The sequence below is a fragment of the Nansenia antarctica genome (assembly GCF_963989245.1).
Source record: "Nansenia antarctica genome assembly, chromosome: 5".
Classification (NCBI taxonomy): Eukaryota; Metazoa; Chordata; class Actinopteri; order Argentiniformes; family Microstomatidae; genus Nansenia; species Nansenia antarctica.
In genome coordinates, this window is record NC_137690.1 from 30660787 (window position 1) to 30686669 (window position 25883).

At 40.9% G+C, this 25883-nt stretch overlaps 3 protein-coding genes across 3 annotated transcripts; 2 read left to right on the forward strand and 1 right to left on the reverse strand.

The window, feature by feature from the left end:
* Positions 1 to 275: 275 nt before the first annotated feature.
* kcnv2b (potassium channel, subfamily V, member 2b) lies at positions 276 to 2760 on the forward strand (the record flags this gene model as incomplete). The annotated part of the gene is made up of 2 exons (XM_080531552.1): positions 276 to 1562; positions 2494 to 2760. 2 exons carry the CDS (start codon positions 276 to 278, stop codon positions 2758 to 2760), a joined length of 1554 nt encoding a protein of 517 aa, XP_080387678.1.
* A 12077-nt stretch (positions 2761 to 14837) lies between these two features.
* LOC308159324 (purpurin-like) lies at positions 14838 to 16453 on the forward strand (the record flags this gene model as incomplete). Its single annotated transcript, XM_080533090.1, has 5 exons — positions 14838 to 14951; positions 15071 to 15207; positions 15421 to 15533; positions 15905 to 16117; positions 16430 to 16453. The coding sequence occupies 5 exons, from the start codon at positions 14838 to 14840 to the stop codon at positions 16438 to 16440; spliced, it is 588 nt and encodes a 195-aa protein (XP_080389216.1). The 3' UTR covers positions 16441 to 16453.
* Positions 16454 to 20024: 3571 nt separating this feature from the next.
* Positions 20025 to 21074, reverse strand: LOC308157959 (C5a anaphylatoxin chemotactic receptor 1-like; the record flags this gene model as incomplete). Its single annotated transcript, XM_080531553.1, has 1 exon — positions 20025 to 21074. The coding sequence occupies one exon, from the start codon at positions 21072 to 21074 to the stop codon at positions 20025 to 20027; it is 1050 nt and encodes a 349-aa protein (XP_080387679.1).
* Between the last annotated feature and the right edge of the window lie 4809 nt (positions 21075 to 25883).

The following is a 25883-nucleotide window of genomic DNA, read 5'->3' on the forward strand; positions in this document are numbered from 1 at the left end:
TCAGTTTGACTTGACAGGGTAACAGTTTGGAAGTGAGTTACAGAAGTTCATTCATCGAGACTTTCATTGAGACTCGAGACAGATGTCACCACAGCCAGGGAGCTTGGAAGGGGATAATGGTATTTAAATGTTCTGTAAGCACACAGATCCTCTCAGTCAGCGACATGAATGGGTCCGCAATTCATCTTGCTCACGTCCTCTGTGCTTGAACGTGCCGTCTGCTGTATAGCCTGCCCTGGGGAATCGACATTGGGAGCACCAGCTAGATTCTCAACATGTTTGGCCGGAGGCAGAGCCTCTTCCCCAACTACAAAGTCAGTGGACCAAACAGTACCCCTTCAAACGCAGAAGACAGCATTCTGCCGTTTGTCAAGGACAGCTGTTTGAAGGAATGGAACTCCATGCAGGATCTGAGCAGGGACATTTATGACATCTACGAGTATGACGATGACGACGACGACGAGAGGCCTCTCTCGAGGCTCAATTCCCCTAAAAAAGACTACAATCTCAACATCAACGTCGGGGGTAAGTCCTTTAAGATATCTCAAAGGGTGGCATCCAGGTACCCCAAAACGAGGGTTGGGCGGCTGGCCACCTACACAGATCACAACAGGAAGTTAGACCTGTGCGACGACTACATGGTGACGACCAACGAGTACTTCTTCGACAGGGACCCAGATGTGTTCCACAGCGTCTACAACTTCTACCGGACCGGGGTGCTCTGGATCAAGGACGAGCTGTGCCCCCGCAACTACCTGGAGGAGATCAACTACTGGGGGGTGAGGATCAAGAACACCCACCGCTGCTGCCGCATCTCCTTCGAGGAGAGGCAGGACGAGATCAACGAGCAGCTGAAGATCCAGCGGGAACTAGAGGCGGAGGGGGAGATCGAGGAGAACGAGGAGATGTTCCACGACATGTTCATGGGCCACAACCGCAGGGTCATCTGGAACCTGATGGAGAAGCCCTTCTCCTCGGTCGCCGCCAAGCTCATGGCCTTGACCTCCAGTCTCTTTGTGGTGGTGTCCCTGGTCGCCATGATGCTGAACACAGTGGAGGAGATGCAGTACAAGGCCGCGTCGGGTCAGCTCAGCGGCAAGACCTACTGTGAATACGTGGAGTCTCTGTGCATTGCCTTTTTCACCATGGAGTATCTGCTGCGGCTGGTGTCCACGCCGGACTTCCACACCTTCTCCCGGAGTGTCCTGAACACGGTGGATCTGATCGCCATCCTACCTCAGTACTTCCAGATGGCGTTGGAGTGCTTCGATAACCAGCAGCACGAGAAGGACGTGAAGACCGTGGGGCATGTGGGGAAGGTGGGCCAGGTGCTGCGGATCATGAGGCTCATGCGCATCTTCCGTATCCTGAAGCTGGCGCGGCACTCCACGGGCCTGCGGGCGTTCGGCTTCACGCTGCGTCAGTGTTACCAGCAGGTGGGCTGCCTCTTCCTCTTCATCGCGATGGGCATCTTCTCCTTCTCGGCCATGGTTTACAGCGTGGAGCATGACATGCCCAACACAAACTTCACCAGCATTCCCGCTGCGTGGTGGTGGGCAGCTGTAAGTATATCATTGTCTGTTGTGTTACGGTTGGTCATCACCTGGATCAAGAAAGAATGTATGTTAGGTAACACTTTACAAGTATCCATTATACCAGTGTATTAGTGCTTTAACTACTAAATTGTATTAACTAACATGTTGTTACATAGTAATGGTATTTGCATTGTACAGTGTTTGCATGTTTTAATTCAACATAGTTCCATTGCAGCTATTCACATGAACTTAAGACCACATTGGTATTAACTAAATAAAACTACACAGCTAAATAAATTGTAACACAATCCATTAAAAAATCAATTTAAAAAGGTATGTGCAATGAAGGGGAATGACACAGGAAAGAACTGAACATAGTTAAAAAAAAAAAGTATTGAACATAGTTAGAAAAAGCACTAAACCAGCTTATGCCACTTAGTTCTCCTACCTACCTATATACAGTATATATATATCATGTATCATCATATATCATCATATATCATATATCATGTTAATACAATGTTGGAGTAATTTCAGAGTAACTACACAGGTATAGGATTATTATTGGGATTATTATTATATTAATGTAAAACGTGATGACACTCTCTGTCAAGTAGATACAGGCACAGTTGCTTTGATTCATGATTGCAGAAACATACTGAATGGTCAGTAGATTTGGCAGTTGGCTTTTTCTATTAACTCAACGATAAGCTGAAAAACAGAGTAACCATTTCAGATGAACTGGTGTGCTGCTTGCGTGTTAGGTTCCTAGATGGTGGCTTCACACCTTAATAAGATTACACTGTGTTCTAAAGATCTGGCACAAAACAAAAGAAACCAGCTCATTTCCACATTAACATGTGTATGGTTAGGGTCTGTGAGCAAGCACGTGTGGTTACAGTATGATCAAAAGGTACGTCTGTTGTCTGTTGACTGTTTGGTGACCTTTGCCCTCCAGGTAAGCATCTCCACTGTGGGCTACGGAGATGTTTATCCAGAGACCGTCCTGGGCCGTCTGTTTGCTTTCTTCTGCATCTCGTTTGGAATCATCTTGAACGGCCTGCCCATCTCCATCCTCTTCAACAAGTTCTCAGACTACTACTCCAAGCTCAAGTCCAACGAGTACACCGCAAACATGAAACACAGAGGCAAGGTGAGATTTGCCAAGAGGACACTAAGGACGTTCAACATGTGTTGTAGTGGACAAAATGATACTTTACACTGATACAGCTTGTCACTGTTTGAAACTTTGTAAGATAAATTTTTTTTGCCTCGTCCCGCATTACCAGTCTTTAAGCTATTGACTGATATGTGCTTGATTGAGATAGTTACAGTGCAATGGTCTGTAGTGCATGGAAATTGTGCTGCTATGATTTTTAAATATGTGTATAGTTTTCAAATCAAGATTTGTACTTATTTCTCACACTTGTTTGTTGACAGTATTTGATGTAATTTTACTGGATAAGATGTTATCAATGCAACTTAAATTAAGAGTGGCTTGCTTGGACTTGACATCTGCAATGATTTGTATGCATAACATGGGGGTGGGGTGTGTGGCGGGATAGGATGGGATTCATTTTTTTGGGGGGGGGGGGGGGCTTTACATGCTGCTGTTTTTGTTATGTTATGTTTTGCTGTTTGTACATTTTAATTGGAGATGTATTTGACTGACAATCCTGTATAGCACCATTTACCCATTAAATGCTGATATTACCTCTATTATTTCTGTGCATCATTTTCATGCTGAAAGTAAAAACATGATAAAAATCAGTCTGACTGTGTGAGAAGAGTCATGGTAGAAGCCGATAAGTAATGCTAATGAATAAGCATTTGACATTAGCAGCACACTACAAAATAAAAGTTATATCGAATAAGAGATTTCCAACCTCTAGTCCTGGTAGTTCACATGGATCTCTGCTGACACCTTGTGGTAGGTCTTATGAATGACGTAAGTTTAAAAAATAAATGATTTCTATGATTTTGTTCTGAAGTTTAAATTCTGAACACATCCTATTTTATTATTAATTTCACAGTACATATTCACGGATCAACAGCATAAACGTTTTAAAATTAGACGTCACCGTTTCGGAAACGGAATATTCCCACAATCCTTTACGCTAATAAAGTGACCTCTGTTGTTGCTGCACAGAAACCAGCAGGCAGGCAGGCAGGCAGGCTAGGCTAACAGGCTAACAACATGGTCCCTCCTGTGCAAGTGTCACCGCTTATCAAGGTTTGTATATTCATCATTCTGAAACATGCTGTTTAACGGTCTAAATACTATTGTTTTGTTGTCGTCGTTGTTGTTGTTGTTGTTTTACATGCATTCAGAGCTGACGGGCTAAGGGACGGCCTAGCTAGCCAGCTGTTGTTTTTTTCCCTCAACATTTATTTCCTTCATTTATTGCTGTAGACAGCTTGTCGAATGGCAATAATTGATTGGTTAGTTAATTCGTTTACAGACTGTTAGCACATTGCTCACAAGGTGCAAGGGTCGTTTGGACACACACCCCCTCTCACTCTGCAGGAACACATGGCCTAACACTACTACTGTATGCACTATTATTATTTTTTCATTACAGTTGGCACGGTATTCTGCCTTGATAGCTGGTATCGTCTATGGCAAGAGGAGATATGGTAAGTTGCCCTTGAAATCATTGCTGTCGGATTTTGTATGGCCAACTCAAGCAGTGCAGTCAGTAGCTAGTTAGCAGCAGGACATAATGTACTAGACAAGTGACCTCCAGCAGAACTGAGCCACACTGATTGTTGTTTCTGCATAATGTTTATTGTACATTGAACATGCCTCTTTTGATATAGCCTCTTGTTATACATCTGCACATTACTTCCTGTGCATAAGCTACCTTAACTATACATAGCTCATAACTGTATATGCCTCTAAACTACCGTACATGCCTTACTGTCACCTATCACTATCATTGTCATGTTTTTTTTTTATATCATGTTCTTATATTACTATTTGCACTTCTGGTTAGATGCTAAACTGCATTTCGTTGTATAATACTTGTGTTCTGCAATGACAATAAAGTTGAATCTAATCCATCTGCATACCATCAGAAAATGGGCCATCAATAAAATCAATAGAGCAAGTTTTTTTTAAAATATATATTTGTCTGTAGTTTCTTTATAAAGAATTATGTGACCGTGCTGGACATCTTTCAGACTGTACTGCATACTGCACTTGACTTAATGGAGTGAATATAAAGTGATTAATGAAACGTCCTCTTCAACTCTGTTTCAGATGAGCTGAAGCCTATTGGTGCAGAGGAAAGGAGGGTTGCGGAAGAGGAGAAGAAGGTGCGGGAAGAGCAAGAGCGTCTTGCCAAAATAGCTGAAGGTAAACGCCCATGTTGGACGTCAGTTCACTGAAAGATGAATTTTACTGTACTTTTGGTATATTTTAGGGATGCACAATATGCATTTTTTCCTACCGATAACCGATGTTTACCCGCTTCTCGTGGCCGATAACCGATATGATAACCGATATGAGAACAGATATAATTTCACAGTTGATAACCTGTAGTTCATGCACACCTGAAGGTAAGAAAGGCTATGTAGTGAGCAAAGATTGATGATTTAATATTCCATAGTGATCTCACCAAATCTAACTTGCATCACTATTGTTAACACAACAAAGAGAACACTTCTGACTCTTCAAATGTTGAAATCATTTAAGCCTCTTTCACACATAGTTCCCTGTAACTTCAATGGAATCCCAAGCTGTGCCATCCAGCCATTTTCGCCGTTCACTCATGAGTCAAATGCCGGAAGATTCGCGTCTTGCTCCCTTTAACACATGTCGGCGTTTCCCTGGTTGCGAGATCTAAACTACTAGAACTGAAAGTGGCAGGTAACAGGCACGTAACATCCATATGCTGTATATATTAATAAATATATTTGACTACCAGCAAGACACCAGAGCACTCGTATCTATAACAAACGCGGAGATTGTATGAGCCCCGCGTCAGTCAGCCTTTCCGTAGAAATACATTGCTCCGTTATATATCTAACGTTACATGTTTTAAGGCTGATCTGTGCATGATAGTGCTGCATTATGTTGATCTATTTATATCGATCTATTCTTGCCAATTCCTTATTACCAGTGGAAAGGGGGAAGGCTAAAACACTTTGAATGGAATAGATAGGACTTTCCGTTCAATGGAGGAAGCATGATACTCGTGAGTTCATCTCGCTTTTCCCCCCGTTGATGTATTAAACAATCTAATCAGAGCAGTTGTTATTATGTAATATTATTGATGGATGTGCCATTTTTGATGGAGAGCAGTGAGCGGATGACTGGATGTGAGCATGTATTTGACTAATGCCGATAGATTTGCGTCTTGCTCCGAAACCGGAGCTGTTGGCGCTGACAGGATTTTACAGCGTTCCTTCAAACTATCGTAATTCATGAACTATATGCCCAATCTAAAACATTCAAACAGTTTCTGAAAGCAGAGAAGTTGCACTTTTTGAATAGTTTTTTAGGCTTTGAATACTTTTTTAGGCTTTTTTAGGCTTATTACGGTAGTTCACCGAACTTTTGCCGAACATGTATTGCAAATTGCAAACGCACTATCTGCCTCAGAAACTCTGAAAAATGTCCACACCGGGGAAGCCATGTTTCGCTCTCGTCTCTACACTGCGTGGCTGTACGCAGGCGCAGCATCATGAGCGCGACAACCAGAACCGGAAATATTTCCAGCTTCATATTATCGGCTCTATATCGGCTAAAATTGTATAAAACTGATAAATATTTAATAACATTAACTCATTGACTGCCAAAGACGCCAATTGGCGTCTTATAGAATAGTAACGTTGACTGCCAAAGACGCCAATTGGCGTCTTATAGATTTTTTTTTTTTTTTCGCGGGGATCGCGTTATTGACATGTTCTACACCTAGCGAGTGAATTTCAGACTTGGGTGTAATGTATTTCGGTCCCAGATGGGGGCAGTAGTTCGATAAAAGCCTGGAGAAGGAAGTGGCTTGCTGTGGGTTGTAGTAATGGCGAAACGGATCAGGGTATGTGCCAAACGCGGCGCGGAGCATTGCGGCACGGAGCATTGCGGAGCATCGCGGCCATCGCGCGACTCTTCAAACAGTTCAGAGTCGGATGATACAGAAAAAGTGCAGAAAAATAAAATAAAATAAAAAGTTCTGCAGAAAAAGCTCGTTTTCTCTGTTTATTGGTCAAAATCAGGTGTTTTTGCTGAAACCACCCTATGTTCTACGGCCGATTTCTAAACACTCAAAGAGGCTAGAAACAAACTTTCTTTTTCTGATGAAAGAAGAGAGTCTAAAGTTTTGGTAGATATGTTCAATGTTTATGTAGTCCGAAAATTCAATATTTGGTGGGTCTTCAAAGTTCAGCGAAAATGCCCCAAAAGTCTGGCAGTGTGGAGCTCTCCGCTCTGAACATGGCTGGCAGTCAAAGAGTTAATTTCCAAATATCGGGCCGATAAATATCGGTTGTCATATGAAGACTAATTCTCAAAGCAGATTCATTCAGGGTTTGTGTTATGAGTAACCTCTGCCTCATTCAAGGGACTGATTGAGGTAATGGCCCCCTTCACTTTATGGACTTGTGGAGTTCTGAGAGGATTAGCAACTTGTTAATAGCTCCACATTGCCCTCTGCTGCACCTTGCCAGACAGTGTTTATACCATGTTGATTAAACCTATCCAATTTTCTCACCCTAAGTGTATAGAGGAGGCTAGGGGGTTGGTTTGGGTGAGGGACTTAACCTTGGTTTCTCTTGCTCTCTCTCTCTCTCTCTCTCTCTCTCTCTCTCTCTCTCTCTCTCTCTCTCTCTCTCTCTCTCTCTCTCTCTCTTTCTCTCAACAGAGAGCCAGCCATCTGTCTTGGTATGAGGTGGCACTTGAAGAAGGATCCTCAGATGCTGCTTCAATCTTCAGACTTTGTTCCCCCCACCTCCGATTTCCTCAATCATGGTCAAAAACTCTCCCCCACACATGGATGTGTGCACACTATTACCTCAACTCCACACACTTTATCCGGAGACCAGTTATAGTACTTTGTATTCACATGGCATGTAAATTAGTAAGCTTATTATTTGGACTCGGCATTGTAATATTGCAAGTGCAACTGTGTTGTTAAGTTCATGTTTGTACCCTCGTGACAGTCATATAAATGCTGATAAACATATTTATTTGCCTTTTCCTGTGGTCCTATCAACTCATTTCTCAGATACTTAGTTACCAAATGATGAATTTACTGTAAATAGAATAATCAACTGTAGGTTTTTATTTACATCTCAGGGATATGTTCCCATATCTTTTGTATCCACATCCTTACAATTCGACAGTCTTTCCTTTCTTAATTCCAAATGACAACATATGCGGGGAAACCTCCATTTGATTCCATAGACAAGTAATGAATTATAGTAATGAAGGACATTGAATTTAATTTAATTTAATTGAATATAACTTTATTGTCCACCAAGGTGGAAAATTGTCTTCGGCTCACCAAACAGAAAAATCAACACAAGAAGCCAGAAGGTAACCAGCACGACATAAAACACAAACAGCCAGAGACAGACAGGGTTGCACATTAGAAACACATCAAAACAGTTCATGTCTGTGGCTTCCGTCTTGTTGGTCACTTTGCAGAATTAAGGATGCTAATGGCACTTGGAATGAAGGACTTCTTGAATATATTTCTTCTCAAATATAACATATGAGGGGAAGTGGTCTGCGCTCCATGTAAGTTACGTGAATAGGAAGACTAGATGATATTGAGCTAACGGTAGTTCAGGCAGGGCACTCATAAGTCAAACACTGCAGCTGTCTGTCAGGTGACAGGACAGATGGTTCACACATACCCATGAACACTGTCACATGTTCAGGGGACAGCCTTAAAAGCACCAGTATGTGGCTCCTCCGTGGCAGTCAACAGTTGTAACAGTTACACTGGCTAAAAGTGTGTGGTCATCCCACCTAGCCTCCACCTGCTGGGTCACTATAGGTAGCCTGCAGAGGCTTCAGAAACTAGACCTCAGGGGCCTCATTTATAAAAAAAAGTACTTGAACGTCATCTTTGACTTTCACGTAAGCACAATTTTCTAAACGGACGTAAGCATTATTTATAAAACGGGCTGCGATGGTTTAAAGTTGCGTACGTGCTTCCTTCTATAAATACCAACGCAGGTCAAATGAACGCAGGTGAATGAGGTTTGTATTAACGCCCTGTGATAGCGGCTCAATTATAGCGGCTGAATTAAGACAAGTGCTATAATATAGGGTAGGTGTTCGTCTGGAAGCGGGAGAGGGCAGAGAAGGGTGGCTTCCCGGTAAATTGCATTTGTAACGTTTGATCATGACAACTAACCAGGCACATGCTTATACTCAGTACTCAAGTTGTAAAAGAAAATCAAGGGAGGTGGTGGATTTTATCATATGACGACAATTTTAGCATGCCTTCAGTGTCAGTAACTTGGTAAAAATGTCATTGCATGTGTGCGTGCCCCCTCGTAATACCACGTTCATTGATAAAATGACATAAAGTATGGAAAGAGGGGGACGAAAGAGGGGGACGATTTGGACAGTTTTTATTTCTGGGGGGATACCATCCCCCCTCAACTCGAGTGCTGCTTATACTGTAATAATATAATGGTCTTATTCTTATCAGGTGGTCTTATTCTTATATGGCTGCTGGGTCATTTATTTTATACGGTGCCTTTTCCGTCCCCAGTACTAAATCATGTTGTATTTTGTCTAAATTTGGACAAATACTAATTCCATTAGGTTTTTCATGTATAGTCAATTGTTATTTATTATGAATACAATGATATGGGCTTCTAAGTTGTTGTTTTCTAAATTTTAAAAGCTTTGGTTAAAGATGTAAATTTGATTTTGCATGGGATTTGGGATGTCCCCAGTGTTGTTCATTCAACTTCAATCCAAAAAATAACTATTAAAAACATATACATTTCCAAATATGTTATTATTATTTCATTTTCCTGATCAATATCTATTGAAATCAAATATAGTTTTTATCCATTTTTTTAAATTTTGTACCAAAAATTAAGGTTTTGCTTACAATATTGCTTGTCCCTGCGATCACTGTCCACCCTGTTATGCTGTGTTAATGTCCCTTTTAAAAGAAAAACATATTTCTCAGTCACATCACTCTCATGAGGTGACATCACATCAGTGGAGGGGATTTCAAATGTGGTAAGCTGTGTGATTTTCTACCTCTTTTACCATCTGATTTTTATGTTTTTATCCAGTGAGTTTAATGTGGTTGACCATAACGTGTCTGTTATGATAACTGTTATGCCTAAATATTGAGGAGATCAATCAAATTGAATAATTTCCAAAAAAAAAGTATTTAGTGCAAATTAGATTCCTCATCAAGTATTCATGGTCATTCTAGGCATTATGCTAACACAGGCAGGCTAAAGGCTAACTTTAACTCAAAATGTCCACCCTGTTATGTGTCCACTCTGTTCTGGAGACACTCGCCCTATTCAACTACAGAGGGTATTCTAAATAAAATAAAATGTAGGTGCCTGAGCTCGACCACTATGTTTTTCAGCAAGCTAGATATGTCCTTTATATAATAGAACATTAAAATATATGTAGCCCAGCTACTAAAGTGAGCTATGAGCATTTCATAACATAAGTCCATTTAATAAGTTAAATAAATAAGTCCATTTAATAAATAAGCATCATTTCATGGTTATGTACACGGTTATTAACATGGTTATAAGTTTATAATGTGTACTTGTTTACAAGCTCTAATGTGAGTTTGCTCATTGGTTATACTACGTGATATGAATGTCATTCATTCATTTCTTTATTTCATTGGTCCATCGGGAAGAGCTAGCCAACTGTAATGTATGCTGAGATAGAGGGGCGGGACTTTGTACTAATAACAATAGGTTGCACTAAGTAACGTGTGAGAATGATTGATGACATCTTCGAGTGAAGTAAGATCTATAAGCTGTGTGTATAACAATTCGGAATCAATGAACAGTTATTCCTTTGGATGTTGGTGCACATTGAAGCTACCAGAGGTAAATACATATGTCTGGTGTTTGTTTATAAGCTACATCTACTCGTTGTAGTATGTTATATTTGACTGTCGAGCTAATCGCGGCAAGCGGTTAGCTTAGCATAATTACGTTAGCATGTTGCTAGCATTTGCTGAGTGATAAATTGTTTCTAGCTATATCAAAATGAAATAGCTATTGGATTTTGTAGCTCAGTGTATTCTGTTAATTCAGAATTGGAAGTCGAGAGACCAAGCAAAAGGAAAGCTCTCCGGTGGACACGGAGACCGTTTCCAATCGCCTGGGGTAACTCGAGACCGTCCAGTGAATCTTCGCGCCAGTGTACTTCAATCATTCTCCTGCGCTCGTGGGAGAGCGCTGGACCCCATCCCACCTCATCTCTGCCTCTTTTTTCGGATCTTTCAAACCCCTCGTTTACCTACGAGTCCCCACGAGGTTACGTGAGTACTGAACCACGCACATGCTTTTATTTTAGGCTTGTGTAAACGAGTGATGTGGCCATAACTGTTTCAAGGCCCCCCCCGCTCACAAGCAACGTCAGCTGCAACGGTAACACTGGTTAATGGACTGAGTTACAGAGTGCGTGTGTGTGTGAGTGTGGGCCCACCTTTTTATTTTACTTAATGATATATTGTACAATTGTGAATCCTATGAGTTGACAACTGAGTTTATTGGAAACATTACATTTATTTCCTTGAAAGGAATTGGAATAGGCTTTGAGCCTATATTTTGTTTTATGGGATATTGCGATATTGTCTGTTGACATTGCATTGTGAATATTATCTATTGAATATGTCTAACATTATAATTGACTACCAACACTTTAATTTTAGCATTTAGTAAATAAATATATACCCTTTGGTATTTGCATTTAAAGCCACTGTGTTGTGTCACAAACAGGTAATAGGCAATTCATATATATTAAAACATAAATACATTAAAAGGGTTAATAAGGAAGTCCTATTTAAAATACTTCCACATAGTTAATGGAGGCACCGATCGTCATCATTTGAATAGTTTATTATTACAGGTAATACCGCCACTTATTTAAAATAGAACTCAGGCCCCGCCCATATGGCAGGGGTTACATATAGATAAATCAACAATTTATTTTTCACAAGTTATGAAGTCCAAATGGCACCGTATAAAAAGATTTACCCTTTGCGAACTCCCAGACACCGGAGAAAATCCAGTATAATTTAGCTCGTGGCCGGGCAAGGTCCGTTGTGGAACGCACTAGGCATGTTGAAGGGGAGATAGACAGCTCCGGAGGGATATAAAGGAAGACTGAAATACAATCATAAACATCAGTTCCTTTTAAATCTTGAATTAAACTCATTTTCTCGGCTGATAACAACATCGTTAATTTTATTACGAACCACTTGCATGAATTACACTAGGCAGTGCGGCTCACATGCCTGTAATAACTCTGCATAACCAGTAGGTAATGTGCGTACGCAAGGTCAATACTCGACGTAGAGCTACGATCGTTTCCACGGTCAAATTGACGGTCAGATTCATCTGAGTACTTTCTATAAATGAGGCCCCAGACCTCACACAATACACCATAATGACAAAGTGAAAACACGTTTATAGAAGTTTTTGCAAACGCATTAAAATTGAAATACAGAAATACCTCAGGTGCATAAGTATTCAGACTCTGCAATGATGCAATGCAAAAATTTGTTTAACAGGTCACTCAAAACACTCATGAAGTAATAAACCACAGCTGAATTTGGCAATGAACAATGCTGCTATTGAGCAAGTACAGGAAACAAAGCTTCTTGGTGTAACTTTGGACTGTAAACTAACATGGTCAAAACATATAGACTCACTTGTGCAGAACATGGGAAGAAACATATCTGTAGTCTAGAGATGGTCTTTCTTCCACGTCTAACTAAAAATGTGCTACAGACCCTAGTATTATCACAGTTAGACTACACATCTAGGGAAGCTTCAACAGGTTATTCTAATCTAAGAGCAAGGTTAATAGTTCATGTGATTTCGGAATGAATATTTTTTGTTTTTATAGTCTCTGGTTTGCATAGGAATCAATTACACACTGTGTATTAGGCTGTCATTACCAACTCAGCAAATGTCATAATTTTCTCATGATCCTGACAAACTCCATGATGCAGCTACTACTATTCTTCACATGAGGGATGGTATGGAAACTGCATTGCATGTGCTGGATTTGCACTAAACGTAATGCTTTGTAGTAAAACAAAATAAACACATTTCCAGCCAATTTAGTTTCTGTATCACTTGAATTCATTGTTGCAAACACAATTATGGATGGGAGATTTTTTCCATTAAGGGATTATTTTGGCCACCAATTTTGTAGAGTGACTGAAATTATGTTGTCCCATCCACTGTGCTTTTTGCTCTCCACCATTAAACTTTGTAGATTTGTGTAAGTCTCCCAAAATGGTTCCTCTCCAATTGCTCAGTTTGTAATGACAACCTTCTCCATACAGTGTGTAATTGATTCCTATGCAAATCAAAGATTCTATAAAAACAAACATATTAATTCCAAAATGAACTATTATGCTTGCATTAAGATGGACTCAGTACAACGTATTGAGTGACATGTTGACACATTTCTTTTCATTTGAGCAAATTTTAGGAGTGTCGTAAAAAAGGGTCTGAATACTTATGTAGTTAAATATACTTAAAGTAGGTATATTTCTATATTTCAATTTAATACATTTGCAAAAATGTCTCAAAAAGTGTTTTCGCTTTGTCATTATGGGGTATTGTGTGTGGATTGGTGGAATATGAATACTTTCCAAAGCCACTGTATGGATTTGATAGTCACGGCCCTGTTCTATCCTGATTGTTTAGCTCCAGGCAGGGTGGAACCATTCAAATACATGTAATGACTGAACTCAGTGACTGGATTCATGTGTTGTCAAGGCCAAACACCAAAGGTGCTAAGCTGCAGTAGGTAAAGCTGAATACAGGCTAAAGATAGGCAGCCATAACAACAACAACAACAACAACAACAACAACAACAACAACAGTGTTGTTATAATAGGCAACAGACACATTTATAGATAGCACACATTGTGTAATATACTAAATACACTATAAATAACTACTGTAGACGATCAAGTTAAGGACGTCATGGGAGATGCCTTAAGTGTCTTCATAGTCTAGAGAGAAGGGTCTGAAATTGCAGGGTCATGAGTGACCTAATGCCTCTATTTCACCTGGTCTCAGACATTTTAATAAGCTTCAGCTGTCTCCTGCCAATGACGTTTATCTAGGATTAAAAGGACTTAGGGACAGGCTGAACCTAAATGCACACGTAACCGTAACAACACGTGTGTTGTGTTTTCTTAGACAGACGTTATTGTTCAATTTAACTGTATATTCATATGTCTGTAAATTATCTAGAAATAGGAGAAATCATCCATTGTATATACTAAATAGTGTTCTACTCAAAACTGTGTATTAACAATTAGTGTTTGAAGTCACAAAATGATTGTACTGGATGGAATTCAATTAAAAAGAATGCATGTAAAACCAAAGGACTTAACTGTAGCTATTTCTCATTATAGTAATTGACAGTTTGGTGTCCAACCATTTCATATTTTAATTGTACATGATATAGTCTACTGAGCAGGTATGCTATATATATATATGTATATACACACTGAATAAGAGTATCAAGGACAATTCTTGCTAATAAAAATAACTACTGTATCTCTAAAATACACATTCTTATGTATTTAACATATTGCATAATACACTGTATTACACAATACGCTGTGGTAACATGTAAAGATTGAACATAGGAATAGTTAACGTGAGGCTTAAATAAACTAATTCCTTGGACATGTGTTTTCTCTGTGTTTAGAGGAAATACCCCCGCAACAATTACATAAAGCCATTTCAGTGCTGTATGGTAGAGTTCAGCTTAGTGCTCGGATTTTGGTAACTGGATTAGCAATAGATTTAAACCCCTTATTTAGGTTCTCAAGATGTGAAAATAAGGAGCTCGTGGGTATATAAGAGCACCAGACATCTCACAACAGTCAAAGAGAAACGTAAAGCGTGATTGAAACATTACCTCTTCCTCCTTTCCATATTCCAGGTACGTTTATGTCTCTTACTTTACTCACCCTCTTAAAACAGGCTAGTGATAGTCAGATGGTACTGTACCAGAGGTAATCTGAATTGACATTTGATATCACATGCATATTGATACTGTACTCAAACAAATGGATGTTTTTCTCCTCCAGAATGGACTACAGCATGCTGGCTCTGGTGGTGGTCCTCTTTGCCTTCCTGGAGCAGACCCGCGCCTCCTGCGTGGTCGACAGCTTCACGGTCAAACAGGACTTCGACCCCAAGAGAGTGAGCGCAGCAGATCAAAAATCCAAAATGGCCTTCTGAAGCTTATGATGTAGTCGAGCTAACCTGTACCTGTGAGGCTTTACTACCGTACGTCTAACCTGTGTCCCTCTGTGCTGCAGTACGCAGGGAAGTGGTACGCTCTGCAGAAGAAAGACCCCGAGGGGCTCTTCCTCCAGGACAACATCTCTGCCGAGTACACCATCGACGACGACGGCTCCCTGGTCGCCTCCTCCAAGGGCCGCGTCACGCTGTTCGGGTAAGACCCCAGGGGGGATGGGGTCGTTGCTGAGGATATTGTCATTTTGTGAAATAGGAAAATCCCTTCAACATGACAATGGAAATGGGAATGAAATGCGAAAGGAGCTTAAGAGTGAAAATATTTTCCGTATGGATTGTAATTTCGAACACATTTAATTCCCACTTACATTGTATGTCTGACATGCTTTTTCCCCCACCATTGACTTGATAGATTCTGGGTTGTGTGCGCTGACATGGCCGCCCAGTACACTGTGCCTGACCCCACCAATCCTGGGAAGATGTTCATGAACTACCAGGGACTGGCCAGCTACCTCTCCAGTGGTGGTGAGTGTTCTGAATCTACTCTCTATACAATCTATATTGTATATATCCATACTCAACAACACAGAGACATCGTGACGTTAGAATTATAAGGTTCTATCTACATTTTTGGTCAAAATTGAGTTTTTTACATAATCTGATCCATTAGGTGTTAATTAATGCCTGTGTGGTGTTATTTTTAAATTTTCGATTTTTTTTTGTTAGAAATTAATAAAATACAAAGGTTCCATCTCACAAAACATAATGGAATGGAAACACTTTGACGCTCAATATCTCTGAACTACCCTAAACGGAGATAGAACCTTATAATTCTAAACTCACGACATGGCAATGGTTTGCCCTCTTGAGTCTCAATCGTTATCCTCCCCTCTCAGGTGACAACTACTGGGTCATTGACACCGACTATGACAACTATGCCATCACCTACGCGTGCCGTACCCAGAAGGCCGATGGAAGCTGTGACGACGGCTACTCCCTGATCTTCTCTCGCAGCCCCCGCGGTCTGCCCCCGCCCATCCAGAGGATCGTCCGACAGAAGCAGGAGGAGATCTGCATGGCCGGCCAGTACGAGCCTGTGCTGCAGTCTGGTAAGTGTTGGAAAGGCCTGTCCTTTACTCTAACGTTGCATGGCTTTACAGATAGAATTCTCCCTTAGTTTAGTTACAACATTTTGGGATATTTTGTTACGGATCAGTTTTCTAGTATATATCAGTCCATGGACAACAAGTAAAAGCTAGAGTGACACGTACTAGCCAAGTAAACAAGATTGTTGTAGCCTCTTCACAGATTCATGAGAATGTACCCGTAATCTCTGAATCTCACACCAGTGTCGAAACGTTCTTCCTCCCCTACGTTGCGCTGACTGACACAAAGTCTTTTTCTGCCTCCCCCCTCCACAGGAGCGTGTTAAACACGTCCTCCGTCTGAGCCTGCTGTGCGGCCGTCAGGTCCGACAGGATCCCTGCGGCGTGCTGACATGGACAGAGAGAGGAATGGTATCACACGCATGGAGTTATGTTCCTACTGTTCCTTCCATTCATCAATGACCATGAGCCCGTCCTCCGATTTCTCCCTCCACCGGCCTCCACGAAGAGATCCAATGAAGTCTTCTGAGATACACAGGGGAGGATTATAACGTAATACGTTGACCATTTGGCTGTTTCCAAAAGAAAGAACGGAAAAAAACAACAACCTGAGGGGGTCAACGTCGCCAAAGGACAATCCAGGCTTATTTCGATAAATCCTGTGAGATTTATTTAAAAATCCAGCCTTATTTTGATAAGTCTCACAAGCTCAATCAAAATAAGCCTGGATTTTCCTTTAGTGACGTTGATGGAATACCCCCGTGGTAAATTCATTACGAAGCCCCTGTCAATTAGCAAACGATGCAATGCCAACAGTGATGCATGCACTGACCCTATCTCTTTAATCAATTCAAATACAGGGGGGGGGGGGAATCTGATAGAAGGGAAACACTAACATCACAATGTCGTATCACTCTCTCACTGTTTATGTCAACAGCAATACATTTTGTAGAGAAACTTTCTTTTGTGTGTCAGTGTCTTTGTAAATAATACTGTGTCATTTGTGTATCATATAGAGACCATTATGAACGGTTTTAATGTTATCCTTTTACAAAGTCTGGTCTTAAATAAGGTGTCATATCTATAGACTTTGACAGCCATCTACATCTCCTTAGACAGCATTAGAGGGACTTCATTTAACCCTTTCCCCAAGGAACTTCATTTGTGTGTGTGTGTGTGTGTGTGTGTGTGTGTGTGTGTGTGTGTGTGTGTGTGTGTGTGTGTGTGTGTGTGTGTGTGTGTGTGTGTGTGTGTGTGGGGGGGGGGGGGGGGGGGGGGGGGTTAGGGAGGTCAATGCATAGTGCATGCGTTTTTCAGTTGCCTTGTAAAAAGTTAGATAATATAGTAGTCCATACGCAGATAGTCTAAGTTCTCACTAGAACATTTGCTTCACTTGGAATCGGAGTTTAGATAAAATGTGTTTGCTCTGCGTTGTTTGGAGCTGTGAGCGCGCATTCGAAGTCGCTCCCGGAGCAAAGAATCAACGGATGCTCCGCTTGAAAAGGGTGGTTTCGCTCCGGTTACAAACGACGCATCCATCACTTTGCTTCGCAGTCCATAGGAAAACAACAGCACATGCGTGTTGATCTGGATAAGAGAGGGACGAATGGGCAATTTTCAATTTTTCTGACCAATCAACTATCACGTCTGTTGCTTCGATTGTGTATGTTACTTCGTTTACATGAAGGGCTGTGAGAACGCAAATCAGAGAAATAATTTATGCAACAACTCATCCACTTGCTCCGGGTCTCGATTCGGACTTTCATGTGAGAACATGACCTCAGTATGTTTATAGGCGTGATATGTGAGACATATCATGTGACAAAAGAGTGCAGCAAAAGTGTGTTAGAGGCACAGTGTGTGTGTGGCTGTTCCTCAAACAGAGAGTGGACGTTTGAGGAAGCATTGCATTATAACAAACTATCCCCACTAATAGATCATTTAAGTTCTGGACAACTCTTGAAAGACAACTACCAGACAACTATCTATGACCTAGAATAGATTTGTGGATAGACAGATGGCCAATGTCCTTATGGGCAGACTAATGGGTGAAGCGTGTTATGATTTTTTTTCCTTTTACAGATTAAAAGCTATTATGAGTCCAGTGCATTTGAAAACTAACTTATTTAACTTATTTGAAAATGTATTTACACCTTAAGAAACAATTACTTGTTGAAGGAATGATGATCATCACTCCCTTGGTAGTGAGCTTTCATATACAAACCATACCTTTGACATGTACATCATCAAACAATCTTCACAAACAGGTGGAAAAGAACAATATGTTGATTTAGAAGACATTTAGAAGACATATCGTGATGTTAGAATTATAAGGTTCCATCTCCATTTTTGTCAAAATTGAGTTTTTTACATAAACTGATCCATTAGGTGTTTATTAATGCCTGTGTGGTGTTCTTTTGAAAATGTTGACATTTTTTAGTTAATAATTCATAAAATACAAAGGTTCCACCTCACAAAACATAATGGAATGTAAAAAAAAAAACATTGACGCTCAATATCTCTGAACTACCCTAAACGGAGATAGAACCTTATAATTCTAAGCTCACGATATGAGAGAAATCTTTGCAGCCTTGGGCTGTTCTAGGGCATGTAACACTGTTACATACCAGTTTGCTAGGGGTAAAGGAAGCAACAAAGTACCAGATGTTGAAGGTATTTTATTTGCCATGAACAAACGAATCAACAAGAGGCAAAATCCCTATGGGCTGACAAAACCTGAACTAAATAATGTTTCCATAACATAACCCGAAACCTAATAAGTGACATTAAAACAAGAATACACAAAACTGTTCGCCCCTAAAACCCTACTGTGCCAAAACTAGGTGCTCTATGTGTCAACATGAACAACAGTCACAATCGATGAACAACAAATTCATGCATACTCTTAAATAATCTTTGAAAACAAAGTACCAAAACATGAATCAAAAACAACCCCCATGGATGTGTTTTTAACCACCAAAATCAAGAGTCACAAATAACAAACTAGTCCATCCACCCTGGATGGTTCTCTGTCAGACAAAGTGGTGGGAGCTGCTGTGTGGTAAACACTGGAGATGGTTGGCAATTAGAGTGGTTGAAAGCCAGGTGGGCCCTGCTGATTGTGGAGTGGACTGGAGCTACCTGCTACCTGCTCCAGTCAGGGGCTACCTGCTCCAGGAGCTACCTGCTACCTGCTCCAGGAGCTACCTGCTCCAGTGAAGATCATGACATTTCCATTCGGGAAATGGGTGGAACCCCCGGACTAGGATGAGAACCTGGTTGACACCGAAACAGAGACACACACTAATCACTGCACACTAAAAAACAGCCGTCACATGCACCGACAGCAGTTTCCTGATAAGCAGTCACACAGATGAGGGAAAATAGACATATTCATCAACAACAAAAACTTGCACTTTAGGTATTTGCATTCAGATGGTTCAGCAGGGTTCTTCAATCTCAACACTTTTGTAATTAGGTTGTAACACCATAATACCAATACCAAGTAATACCATACTTGCCAATACATTAACAAAAGATGCATTAATCAAATTGTAGTATATGGTAATTCTGCATAAAATAAAATAAACCCCTCAAAAAAAGTTCGGAAACGTTATTTTAGTTGATTATTCCTCCCCTTTAATAATACCAATTGGTATTGTATTTTATATCGTTGGAAAGCCTGATTAGTCACCTTTACAACGAGGTACAACTTGTAAGGGTCATGCATTCTTTGAATGAGCAACACAGCTAAACGTGTGGGTAGCGGCCCAATAATATTTGCCAAAATCCCCTATATTCTTCTGTTGGTATTCACTCTCGTTTTGAGCTTCAAGTGCTCAGCAATAACAGAACAATCGCTACAACACTAATGTGTCACTGTTAACCCAATGTGCAGACATAACACACGCTACACCATAAAGGTGCTTTCCACTGTGCTCTTACTGTTGGCAATGCTTGGCCTGGCCACCGGCTCCTCCGTAGCAAAGTTGAACACATTGCGCAGGGAGCGAGACAGGCTGTCCTTAAAGCGGGGGCCCAGGCACACGTAGAGCAGCGGGTTGAGGCAGCTGTTGGAGTACGCCAGGCAGAAGGCGAACGCGTGTGCCACGTGGACGTTGGCGCTGTGCGGCGAGTCCAGAGGGGTCTTCAGCAACACGAAGTCCAGCACGTACAGCGGAAGCCAGCACAGGAAGAAGCTGAGGACCACGGCGACGTAGACCCTCAGCATCCGTCGTGTACGCGCTGCGTTCGCCCCCCCTTTCCCCGCGTTGGGTCCCGTGCTCCTGGCCCTGCGGAACACCACGCAATGGCACGCCACGATCACCAGAAAGGGCATCAGGAAGACCAACAGGAAACGCAGGGTGGTGACTGCCAAGCCGCCGGCTTCTGTATAGGAGCTGCGGCACAAGGCCTTCGTGGGGCTCAGGCGGATCTCCTTCAAATGGACGAACTGGGGGATGGACCCCAGGAGCGCCAGGAGCCACACCCCAGCACACACCCAGCCTGCCCGTTGTGGCCTCCTCCAGTTCCTGCACCACCAGGGCTGGCTGACCAGCAGCCAGCGGTCCAGGCTGATGAGCACCAGCAGCAGCACGCTGCAGTACAGGACCAGGAAGACCAGGCCCTTCAGAAGCTTGCAGCCCACGAAGCCGAAGGGCCAGTGCTGGTCCCAGGCCAGGGAGACCATGAGCAGAGGGATGGTCAGGCAGCACAGCAGGTCGGCCACAGCCAGGTTGAGGAACCACTGCGAGGTGACGGAGCGCGGCATGCGGAAGCCGATCACCCACACCACCAGAGCGTTGCCCGGCACGCCCAGTAGGAAGACCAGGCCGTAGCAGACCAGAAGCGCCCAGTGACGGAGTCCAAGCACAGAAGGCTTCTCAAGTTGCACTTGAGTCTCATTTCCCAGTTCCTCTTTAGTGAAAATGTTATCTATATCAAAATTAAAATCATCCATGCTTGGAGGTGTCTGTTGAGAGGAATGGGAAAAATCGGTACTATTAGAAAAGGATTATTGTATTGACACAGAATTATGCTGAACCACAGTATAATAAGGAGTGTAACGTCAATGAAAAGATTCACCATTCAAGTAAAAGAAATAGCTCAATTTGGTCACACCAGACACAGTAAAGTTAAAGTTAATTACCTCAGATTTCTGATGGCTTTGGCGTTGTGTTAGCTTCAGGCTATGCTTGCTCCCTACACTACCATTGTTTTAAAGGAACTGTTCATCATCTGCGCAGGTCATGTCCACATAACCAAGACCTCATCACACACATCAGGAAACATTTGTGATGAGGCAAGTGAAACTAAGTTTATCTGTGTATTTCAACACCTTTCTATAGCAATTTCCGTTTTCAAATAGGAATTTCCCTTTGCTCCCCTTTTTTGCATTAGAAACCATGAGAGGAACACTAATACAGTTTTTCCTCAATCGCTAACATAACAACTTGAGACACAATCACCAAAACCTGAAACTTGTGTACCTTATCTCACACCAATTCTGCAGAAATACACATTTCCTGCTTTTCACTAATTTTGCAATTCTAAACCACACTTTCTGCCACAATCTTCATTGATAAAATCTCTTATGTTCATATGGAAAACACCATTCAGAATGCTAAACTCTAGATGAACTATGGGGGCTAGATGAACATACACACACACACTCAATAAAGACATATACTCAATAGAAATAAATTAAATAACATATATATTAACATTTGAGAAGTTAAATAGCAATAAAAGTCAGCATTTTCAACATTCATCTCTTTTGGAATCCCTGTCTAATTTTGTTGATCATTTAATTAAGCCATATGTTCTTAGACTTCCATCATATATCAAGGACTCCACTGATTAACTGTCATTAATAACATTTCTGAAATTAAAGATCTACCTGGAGATATCATTCTGGTTACCTTAGATGTAGGTTACCTTTATACAAACATATCCCATGAACGAGGACTAGATGCTCTAGGCTTTTAACTTAAAAAAAAAAAAAAAAACTTTAAAAAAATGTGTATAGCACTTATTAAGACAGCAGTCACAAAGTGCTTCACAGTACATTCGGTAGAATATTGCATAACACAGCAAATAAACAGCCAGCGTAATTCATCCAAGAACGCACTGACCTCCCATCTAAACTCAGAAAGGCTGAAATTTTTAAAATAAAAGTGGGTAACATTAATATCACAAGAAAAGAGGATATTACATACCTGGGCTCCATCTTAGAGGCAAATCTTTCCGGAGATAAAATGGCAGCAAAAGTAATCAAAAAAGTGAACCATAGAACTAGATTCTTGTACAGGATATCCTCACTTGTCAGTAAAAACACACTGAGGACCCTATCAGGAGCTCTCATTCAATGTCACTTCGACTATGCCGTAACATCATGGTACTATAGAACCACAAAGGCCCATAAAACAAGACTCCAGACAGCCCAAAATAAACTGGTTAGGCTTCTGCTAGGCCTCAACCCTAGGACACATCTAACCGCTGCTAATTTTTTGAGCCTTGATTGGCTACGAGTAGTTGACAGAGTGCAGCAGCTTGCACTGGGCCTGGTCTTCAAGATACGCTACACCACAAAGACACCCAAGTACCTGTCAACATACTTCCAAAAAGTGAACACCGTCCACACATACAACACCAGAGGAAGCTCCACGAACCACGTTCAACCGCGTTGCACCACAAACAAGGGGTTAAACTCGTTTGCAAACTATGCAGTAAAAATGTGGAACGCCCTTCCTATAATCTTAAAGGAGTGCAAAACACTGCCCACCTTCAAAACCACTCTCAAAAAACATTTACAGGAGGCTGCAATCCGTAACTGGACCCTCTAAATCAAAAATCAGATTAAAAGACCCGAACTACCCACTGTACATACTTTGTGTTTTGTCCCCCGCCCCCACCTGTGGTGTATGTCCCCACCTGTCCTACCCGCTGTACATACCTTATGTTTTGTTGTATTGTTCTTCCCATGATGGATGTATGTTTATCTTGTAGATAGTAATAGTTATTTGTCTGTATTATCTTGTAGATAGTACTAGTTTTTTTGTCTGTCTTACATGTAACGATGAATTGAGAATCAAGGACCCCAATTGAAATAAGCCAGTGGCTTTCTTGGGTTTTTATCCTGTTAGTTGACCTTGTATGTAATATGTACTTTCATGTACCTACTTCTGCAAATCTTCTAATAAAGTTTTCAATAAATCAATCAATCCCTCCCAGTGAATTCATCTGTGAATTTGCCTCTCTAGTCCTTAAGCTCAATTACTTTTCTTTTATTGGGGATTTCTATTTACAATTAAAGGGCACATCTATGGGTTCTACTTTTGCTCCAGATTACGCCAACCTCTATATGTTTTTTTTTTTAGCACAACTTTGTCTTCAACCTTGAAAACAATCCTTTTTGTAAAAAAAAAATCCTCAAATGCTACAGATACTTGGATGATGTGTTTTGCCTTTTTCAGGGGAAAATGTAGGAACTGTTGGAATTTGTGTTTGGTGTTTGAATGGTGAATGGTGTTTACCCTGATTTAAAATTCTCTCTTGAGTATGACCTGCAACGAGTGTCTTTTCTTGATATGTGGATTGAGTCAAATAATGGTAGCCTCATTACCACATTGTACAAGAAAAAAAACTGACCGTAACACTTTTCTTCTAGCTAGCAGTGCCCACCCTAAAAAAATGGCTTACCTAAAAGTACATTTTACAGACTGAGACGCCTTTGCCATTCTGATAAAAACTTAATGGAGAAGCTCTGGAGATTAAACAACGCTTCCTAGAAAGTTATTCTACTCAATGTGTAGATGAGGCTTACCATACTGCTCTATCTACACCTAGATCTGCCCTATTGGAGAAAAAAAGTTAAAAAAGAAAAATATTATTCTGTGTCTGGTATCGCCACTTACACTATTCTCTATAATAGGCTCATATTGTTAATAACACTATCCTGAAATATTGGCATGTCTTGACTACAGATCCAGCCCTCACTCAACATTTTACGGATCCACCTCTTTTTGTTTATAAAAGAGGACACCGCCATTGGTGTGTGAATGTGTGTGTGTGAATGGGTGAATGAGAGGCCGTTGTAAAGCGCTTTGGAGCAGCTTTGGAGCAGCAAAAAAAGGCGCTATATAAGTGCAGTCCACTTACCATTACCTAACAGACCCTTCTGACTCCCCTTAAACAGGGAAACTACCCTTGTGGCAACTGTGCCCAGTACCACAATACTTGTAAAACCAATGCATTTAGACATCCTAGAACGGGGGGGGGGGGGGAAATCCCAGTAAGGGGAGTAATCATATGTAACACAAAACATTTTGTGTATGTTAAAATGCCCATGTGATACAATCTATACTGGTAAAAACACCCGCCCCCTCAAACAAAGAATCAGTGAACAGAAAAGTTCCATAAGACGCAAAGATGTGAATTACCCCGTAGCCTGTCATTTCAATAACCACTCCCACCCCATCTCCTCCCTTAGGTTCCAGGGCATAGAGCAGATTACCCTTCAGAGAGGGGGTGATGTTGACAGGAGGTTATGCCAGAGAAAGCTTTTTTGGATCCATGCCTAGAAAGTCTACAACCCCTAGGTCTAAATGAGGATTTCGATATGAGTGTTGTGCTATGAATAAATTACTTTAGATGTACAGTACATGTTCTATGCTATATGATGGCTACTGCCTGATGTCTGCATGTTTGTAGCATTTCTCTATTGTTTTTTGTTATGCTATGTATATATATTGTAAATATTTGATTTTGGTGTTTCCTGTCTCATGAACACTTGTGTATGTTTTTGTAGTCCACTAAATCTAATTCAATTCCCTTGATGCCTAGCCACTAGGTCACATTTTTGACACAAGTGTTGTGCCTTGGCTAAATCAAGTGATGTTGTTTGAACCCTTAAAACCACTGCATTCACTTGTCTGCTTTATGCCTGAAGAAGGTCTATGACCGAAATCTCGCAATAGGTTTTTGCATAGTGTTTGAGTGTGCGGATACTGTTATTTTGCACTCTATTGATACTCTTCAGTTCCAGCACCTCAGCAAAGTCTGATCACGGATGGGCGGTGGTATTTTCACTATTTTGAAAATGTTCAACTATAAAAGCAACAAACGTGCACATAACAAGGTTAATAACTTAAAGATAATGACAAATGGACACCAATAAAAACAACAATATTTTGACAAATAAATAGCAATGAACAATCAATATGTGTGCAAAATATTCCAAATAAATAAAGTGAACACTAGAAAATGGTTAACTACGTTAACAACAAAACAACAGGCTACTGTAGAAACTATAGCTATCCATCCTTTCACCACCATTTGTGTTAGAAACCACAAGAGGAACGCTATTAATGGGACACAAATACAAATATGCAAGGACTACTAAAACAAATCTATAGTTTGTCAAATTAGTATTGGACTGAATAGACAGGTGATATTGTCTTATGTGTTTGGATACTGTAGTGTGAATGTGGAAGCATGTGGGAACGTTATTATTATTACTTTTTTAAAATGCTAGGCCTACTATTATTGTGAACGTGCAATGAGTTTAAAAAAACAGAAAAAAACTGAGCACCATAAAACAAAATGTTGAAAACGATATTATCTATATGTATAGTTTACTGAGACAAGATGTAAAAGCTATACACATTACACACAGTGTATCGCAAGAGTGTGTATTTTTGATGTAGTGAGGGGTTTGAGGATGGTATTTGAGGAGGAAGAGGGTCATTTCCTCTGACACATACATTTC